Consider the following 8,923-nt stretch of genomic DNA (forward strand, 5'->3'; position numbering starts at 1 on the left):
ACATGTTTTTAAGATGATGATACCATCGATTGAACCATGTGATTTTTTCCTTTAAATCCATCCACTTACCAACAATATCTTCTTATGTTCGGTGTTTTCCTTCTCCCAACGAGAGGTTAAACATAGATGTAATGCGGGTCCATTCATCACCTTCAAAGCAATCAGGGTTAACCATGGTTACATCATCGTAAATGTTCATCCAACATCGTGTTACCACCATTACCTCTCTTATCGTCCATGGATGTGGAGTATTCGACGGAGCAGCTGCGTTGGAAGAAGTTGCTTGATTGGAGGCCATTTTTTAAATTTGTTTGTTAGTTTGTTTTAATTTTATAGTACTTAAATAAGAAAAAATACTGGCATACAATTAGGTGGATTCCCATAAGTACTGTTTGATACTGTTTGAAACGAAAAATATACTGTTCGAAAAGACAATACATTATGCAGGCTACGAACCAGTAGTCAAAGTCTATGAAACCATAGTTAAATAATGTGAAAGAGTATCCAATTGTCAGATACCTTATACGGAGATACTGTTTGAAACGACAAATATACATGTTCGAAAAGACAAGACATTATGCAGGCTACACAGCAGTAGTCAAAGTCTATGAAACCGTAGACAAATAATGTGAAATAGTAGTCCAATTGTCAGATACCTTACACGGAGATACTGTTTGAAACGACAAATATATTGTTCGAAAAGACAATACATTATGCAGGCTACGAAGCAGTAGTCAAAGTCTTTGAAACCGTAGTCAAATAATGTCAAAGAGTATCCAATTGTCAGATACCTTACACGGAGATACTGTTTGAAGCGACAAATATATTGTTCGAAAAGACAATACATTATGTACCTTGCATTTACAGCTCCTACATACATATGTGTCCGCATGTGGTAATGCCCTTACCTCCACAACCTTATGCAAACTAAGTAATTGGTAATTGTCTCTTATAAGTGATTCGAAATGAGTTGCTCTGACAGTGACCATGAAGAAAGTTTTAACAACTTGCTTGTTTACCTTTATAACCTAAGGCGAACCAACCCGCATACTCACACTCACATCAAAACGGATTTGATGGATCGTTTCCAATCTTGTTTTCTGGCTATTGGATGGGTGACATATTTCTTTTCCAAATTTCTTTTGTTGCTTTACATTTGTTAATATTGGTACATTTAAACTAATTGTTTTGCACTCTTAAAAAATACAGGTCCATGCATTCGTAAATTGTTTCTTGCCTGTCCTCTACATAGGTAGTGTCCGTCTTAGAGGGGACTACCTAAAAACAATGTTTGTAGCGGTTGCTAAAGATAGGAAAAATCTGACTTTCCCTATAGCATTTGGTATGGCGGTTGAAAATAATGTGGTAACTTCTACGTGGTTCCTAATGAGGTTAAAAGAATGTCTCGGGGAGGGTAAGGAAGTAGCGTTCATATCCAATATGTACGATGTTGTTGGCTCTTGCGTAGATAATGTTTTCACTGATTCTTATCATGGTTACACTTGTAAGAGCGTCCACAAATATTTACGCACAAGAGTAGGCTCTGGAAGATCAATGGAAACTTTGTTCTGGATAACATTAAAATCGTACACTATGTCGACTTTTGAACAAAATTTTTCTAGGCTACACATTGATGCTCGTGAAGTGCTTACGAATATCGGTCATCCGAAATGGGCAAGAGCCTATTTCCCTAACATTCGTTCGAATGTACTCAACATGGAAGTTCCTCAATATTTTTCAGTAGTATCGCTCAATCATCGTAATGTACCGATAATAGCGCTTATCGAGGGAATTCGTGGGTACATGCAAAATATATTTGTTGAACGAAGTATAATGGAAGGTATATTTTCGGGTGCAATATAAAAGAATTAAATAGGTTGTACAACAACCTTTTCTAACCATATTCATTTTTCAGGGAGTTTGACTGGTGTACTAACACCGTATGCTCAACTGGTGGTTCAAAGAAGGATGCAAAAGTCTGTTCGTTGGCAAGCAACATAGATCCCCCAACAGATCTTGTCTCACATGCCGACATATGTGTATGAAGTATTTGATTTTAAAACAAATTGTGTTGTAGCCCTTAACGGTCGTACTTGTTCATGTGGAAAATGGAGCGGTCTCGGTATAGCATGTGGTCATGCCATCGCAGCAGCACGTGATTCAAACATGCATGAAATAGTTAATTTGGCTCAAGTATATTACCATGCTGATGTATTTCAGCTCGTCTACGAGACACAAACCGTTCACCCACTTCTCCCACCATCTGAATGGGAAATACCAGACCCTTTGATGGCTGTTCTATTGCCGATGTAAAATTTATTCCCTTTAAATATTGATGCATGTAATATATTTGTCGTTGACTATATAATATATTTGGTGTGTTGTTTGTAATATATTTTTAATATATTATGTTTGTAATATATTTGACATTGTGTTTGTAATATATTTGAAATATATTATGTTTGTAATGTATTTGCCACGTAAAATAACATAAGTTGCCATTTTTAGCTTACGATAAAATTACGTTTTTTAGTTTGATTTTCATGTTTTATATGTTGGTTACGTTGTTTTTACATAGTTCTTCGTCCGAAAATATCCAGATTTCAAATCCGATATCGTTACATCATTGGTTTTACCGTCCAAAGTATGCTTCGTGCTGTTAAAAACGACATAAAATAACATAAGTTGCCATTTTTAGTTTACGATAACATATGTTTTTTACTGCCAATTTACTGTTTTATATGTTGATTACGTTGTTTTTACATATTTCTTCATCGGAAAATATCTGGATTTCAAATCCGATATCGTTACATCATTGGTTTTACCCTCCAAAGTATGCTTCGTGCTGTTAAAAACGACATAAAATAACATAAGTTGCCATTTTTAGCTTACGATAACATATGTTTTTTAGTGTGAATTTAGTGTTTTATATGTTGGTTACGTTGTTTTTACATAGTTCTTCATCGGAAAATATCCGGATTTCAAATCCGATATCGTTACATCATTGGGTTTACCCTCCAAAGTATGCTTCATGTTGTTAAAAACGACATAAAATAACATAAGTTGCCATTTTTAGCTTACGATAACATATGTTTTTTAGTGTGAATTTAATGTTTTATATGTTGGTTACATTGTTTTTACATAGTTCTTCATCGGAAAATATTCGGATTTCAAATCCGATATCGTTACATCATTGGTTTTACCCTCCAAAGTATGCTTCGTGCTGTTAAAAACGACATAAAATAACATAAGTTGTCATTTTTAGCTTACGATAACATATGTTTTTTAGTGTGAATTTAATGTTTTATATGTTGGTTACGTTGTTTTTACATAGTTCTTCTTCGGAAAATATCCAGATTTCAAATCCGATATCGTTACATCATTGGTTTTACCCTCCAAAATATGCTTTGTGCTGTTAAAAACGACATAAAATAACATAAGTTGCCATTTTTAGCTTACGATAACATATGTTTTTTAGTGAGAATTTAATGTTTTATATGTTGGTTACGGTGTTTTTACATAGTTCTTCTTCGGAAAATATCCGGATTTCAAATCCGATATCGTTACATCATTGGTTTTACCCTCCAAAGTATGCTTCGTGCTGTTAAAAACGACATAAAATAACATAAGTTGCCATTTTTAGCTTACGATAACATATGTTTTTTAGTGTGATTTTAATGTTTTATATGTTGGTTACGTTGTTTTTACATAGTTCTTCGTCGGAAATTATCCGGATTTCAAATTCGATATCGTTACATCATTGGTTTTACCCTCCAAAGTATGCTTGGTGCTGTTAAAAACGACAGAAAATAACATAAGTTGCTATTTTTAGCTTACGATAAAATAACATAAGTTGCGACATAATAAACACAACATAATTAAATTGGTTTCCACAGATTACGAAACTGTTTGGGATACAAATTTTGTTCACGATCGATAAAATCCCCTCTAATTCTAACAACATCTGTTAGACGGTCCCGTTCAGCTTGAAGCATATTAAACTCCCTATTTGCCTCTCGAATCTATTTCTTAGCCTTTTTGATTTTTTTTTTGTAGTTTCAACAATCCATTTTTCTTTGTCAATTACTTGATCTGCTACGTCGTTTGCACGTTGGTTGAGTGTGCGACTAATTTGAGAGTCCCTTTCGTTGGCTTCTTCGGCGGCCTTCATAGCTTGGAAAATGTCGTCAGGCATGTTATCTGGGAGTGGGAAATCTGGGCCTTCCGGAATTGGGTTATTATCGGAACAAACATAGCAATCTTCTTCTTCACAATGCCAAACACCGAACTTAGATGAATTCATTCTAAATTTTTGAATGTTGTAATGTATCACGTTTAAGATGTATGTTAGTTGCATATTAATAGGGTGAGACCAACATAGAAGTACTGTTTGAAAGGACAATTTTACTGTTCGAAATGACAAAACATTATTCACTCTAGAAACTAGTAGTCAAAATTTTTGAAACCGTTGTGAAATAATGTGAAGTAGTAGTCAAATTGTAGTATAACTTACATAAATATACTGTTTTAATTTTACAGTTAGTATATATTGTAGATGCTATTTGAAACGATTAAAGAAGAGTAAATGTTGCAATGTAATTTCTTTGAATTTTACCACCTAATGTTTAGTAAATATTTTTTGATTTATACCACCTAATGTAATATAAACAGTATGGTTTTGTAAAATGGAAATGTTCATTACCACCATCTCAGGTTATTCCACATCGAATATTATACGCTTGCATCATTTATTAAAACTACAATCTGAGGTTACTCCACATCGATTGAAAAAGAAAACTGTTAGCAAATAATAGTAAAATAGGATTACATAGGGATTAAAACGACCATCAACGACTCTGGTATTTCCCATTTTGATGCAGGGGGAACAACGTTCATATTTCTAGTCTGGTATGTAGTTCGAAACACATCAGCAAGATAATATATTTGAACCATATCGGTTAATTTAGTGTTTTTTGTATAACGTGCTGCAGCAATAGCATGACCACATGCTATACCCACACTGCGCCATTTCCCACAAGAACATGTGTGTCGATTAAGATCTACAACACACGTTCTTTGTAGATCAAATACTTGGAAAATATCAGAGGGGAACGGAGACGGGATCTCAGGTGGAATTTTAGTTGCTTTCCATTGTAGAGACTTTTGCATCCTCCTGTGAAGGACCATCTCTGCGTAAGGGGTGAATACGGTGTTCAACATCCCTGAAAAGTAAAAGGATAGTCAATTATGGATATTTTAATGGTTTATAAAAACTTTCTAAATTACCTCCCACGACACTGCGTTCTGCAAACGTCTGTTGGATGTATTGAACAATTGCATCAATTAGCGTTATTATCGGTACATTGCGTTGACTAACCGATAACACCAATAGGAATTCTGGAATATTAATGTTTAGTACATTCCAACGTATATTCGGGAAATACGTCCGTGCCCATTTTGTTTTTCCGATGTTGGCAAGAACCTCACGTGCATCATGACTTAACTTAGAAAATGATTTTTCAAAATCTTGCGTGGTATATGCTTTGCATGCACGGAAGAACAAGTAGTCTAGATTTGTGTTTTGACCAATTCTTAAGCGACAGTAAATCAAAACACTCTTAGACGAATAACCATGATAAGCCTCAGGGAATACCTGACCCACAAAAGAAGAAATGGTATCGTCCATATTGGTTATGAACGCAACTTCCCTACCCTCTCCGATAGCATCCTTCAACTTCATAAGGAACCAAGTGCATGAGTTAACATTATTTGCCACCCCGATACCAAATGCTATTAACGTAGTGTTGTTGTTTCCATCCATAGCAACTGCTACGAACATTGAATTAAGATACTCTCCTCGAATACGAACACTGCCTATGAAGATGACCGGAAGCATGCATCCTAAGAATGCGTTGATCTATTTCATAGTTAGTACAACACAATTATTAGTTTTCAAACTAATTTAAATCTTTTTAGCACAAAAAATAAATAAATCGAAAGTACATTACCACACATCAAATAGCGACAAAACATAGTTCAAACCGATCCAAAACATCGATTTTGATGAAAGTGTAACTATGGGGATTTGTACGCTGAATGTTGTGGAGGTAAACAGGCAAGTTGGTAAAGCTTTCTTCATGGTCATTGTATGAGAAACTCATCTTTAATGTTGACTAGTTAAACACTAATTTATTGATAAGTCTTTCCATAAATGACTTCAAAAGCTATTAAAAGGAATAAAGTAGTAGTCAAATGCTAGTAAACAGTAGTCAATGGCTATAACACATTAGTGGTAGTCAAATGCTAGTAGACAGTAGTCAATGGCTGTAACACAGTAGTCAAATTACAATGATGTGTCCGAAATTCACTGTACGATAAGACAAGACATAAACTAGTAGTCAAATGCTAGTAGACAGTAGTCAATGCATGTAACACAGTAGTCAAATTATAATCATGCTTACGACATTAAATAACATAAGTTGTCGTTTTTAGCTTACCATAAAAGTATGTTTTTAAGTCTGATTTTCATGTTTTATATGTTGGTTACGTTCTTTGTACATAGTTGTTCGTCAGAAAATATCCGGATTTGAAAAGAAATTAGAATTACAAATAAACATAACGTTACTAATTAACATAACATAAAACTGAAAGGAAATTAGAATTACAAGTAAACATAACATTACTAATAAACATAACATAAAACTGAATGGAAATTTGAATTACAAAGAAACATAACATTAATAATAAAGATAACATAAAAACTGAAAGGAAATTAGAATTACAAATAAACATAAAACTAATAATAAAGATGACTTAACATATTAGTAACGTGAAAATGGTGGTAAGACGACCATATTTTCAACTGGTATTTCCCAATGCAGAAGGATTGGAATAGGATTAACCGCCTCAACTTGGAATGCATTTCGATACACCGCAGAAGTCAACTTATAATTTACCAATTGCTATATTTCTTCAACTGTAAGCCTTCTTAGCGATGCTATACCATGTTCACAGGGTATGCCGCATTTTTGCCATTTGCCGCAAGTACAAATACCATGTTCAACTTGTACCGTTTCTATGGTTAAATTTAAACTCGCTTCAAATTTATCACTACCAATTTGTGTAACCTCATAACCATTAGACTAGTTCATTCTTCTTTCAAGCACGTGTTGTGCATAAGGGGTAAGATGACCATGCATTCCCTCTGTGAAATTATTTGAGTTACAATCAGATAGGGGGTATATTAAGGTAAAAGTTAAATAACAAATATTTATTACCTCTAAATGCAGCTCGATAGTCGTACACTGTTTGTATCGACTGATGGACCACTTCAATGATTGACGTTATTGGTAACTCGTGCGTGTTTGTTGTTAGCCAATTCAATCCAATCGGAATGCTGATATATTTCACATTGAAATGGACTTTAGGAAAAAAAGGCTCGAGCCCATTTTGCAATTGCAATATTTTCAAGCCAGCGAAGATCATTCCCATTAACCTCATTTGTTAATTTGTTAAAACAAACATAAAATTCAGACACACTATAAGTTTTGCATGTCTTCCAGAACAACTGTTCCACAACGGTACTTCCTGTGGAAGCCCTAACTTTGTCGGCTATATTTTTACAACAATACCCATGATATGAATCTGGGTATACCCGCTGAATGGCGTAGTCTATGGAATCAGACATATGGCTTATGAAACCAACTTCAATAGTGTCACCTAAGCATTCTTTTAACCTTGTCATGAACCAAATCCAAGCCTCGTCACAGTCTATGCTTCCCAAAGCGAATGCTATGATCAGGGGTTCATGACTACCATCCAAAGCAAGAGCAACATACATTGTTTTTATGTTGGCCCCAATAAAGGGTACATGACCAACAAATATTGTTGGTATCATGGATGTGAGAAAGGTAGTAATCTGTAAGAAACGATACCAACATTAGGCAAATATGAACTTAAAATATAAAAGATAATTATTGTATAGAAGGACATACCACGCATCCCAATGCGACAAAACAAAATTGAAACCGGTCTCTCATATCTTTCTTAATGATTGTGAAAGAATTACGATTTGTTCTTTCAAGATTATGAAAGAATATTGGTAGGTTCGAAAAACTTTTTTTGTATACGTCATTGAATCCACTCATTTTGCCAATTGGTATGTTCAATGAATAAAGTGTCCACTATAAATGGATTTCATTTCAAATTGAATGCAAGGGTAATTATTCGTTTTTAGAGTAGTCATTTCGAAATAAGAATACATTGTGCAATGTAGAAAGTAGTCAAAGTATGTAAAACAGTAGTCAAATAATGTTAAATGTCAGTACACAATAGTCAATACTTATAAAATAGTAGTCAAATTACAATCATGTGTCTGAAATTCACTGTACGATAAGACAACACATAAACTAGTAGTCAAATGGTAGTAGACAGTAGTCAATACGTATTACACAGTACTCAAATTACAATCATATTTTCCAAAATTCACTGTACGATAAGACAACACATAAACTAGCAGTCAAATGCTAGTAGACAGTAGTCAATACTTATAAAATAGTAGTCTAATGGCAGTATATAATTGAAGATATATTTACCTGTCAACACCAATAAAAATTTACACTTCATAAACCAAAGAAATGACAATTTGCAATTGTGGGGCTCAAGGTATTATAAGGACCTCAAGAACTACCAACAACCCTGGACGGTTATTTTACGCTTGTCCTAAAGAGGTATTTGGGTTGTCCTATAATTATTTATATTATAATTTTTTAGTGAATATTTACACAATATACATAAGTTTTTTGGATATTTATTTATCAGCCACCACAGTCTGGGTTTATTTGTTGGGTGGATGATGCAAAAGACAATAATTCGTTGATAATTTCTAACTTAGCTCGATCGAAGAAGAAGCTTCAAAGTAAAA

At 34.1% G+C, this 8,923-nt stretch overlaps 1 protein-coding gene across 1 annotated transcript; it reads right to left on the reverse strand.

Moving 5' to 3' along the window:
• Nucleotides 1-7,423: 7,423 nt before the first annotated feature.
• On the reverse strand, nucleotides 7,424-8,147 carry LOC145163458 (uncharacterized). The gene is made up of 2 exons (XM_079082300.1): nucleotides 7,995-8,147; nucleotides 7,424-7,918 (listed from the first exon to the last, which is right to left on the reverse strand). Exons 1-2 carry the CDS (start codon nucleotides 8,145-8,147, stop codon nucleotides 7,424-7,426), a joined length of 648 nt encoding a protein of 215 aa, XP_078938426.1.
• Nucleotides 8,148-8,923: the final 776 nt, after the last annotated feature.

Source organism: Lactuca virosa, chromosome 3, assembly GCF_052849685.1.
Source record: "Lactuca virosa cultivar CGN04683 chromosome 3, Lactuca_virosa_CGN04683_v6, whole genome shotgun sequence".
NCBI lineage: Eukaryota > Viridiplantae > Streptophyta > Magnoliopsida > Asterales > Asteraceae > Lactuca > Lactuca virosa.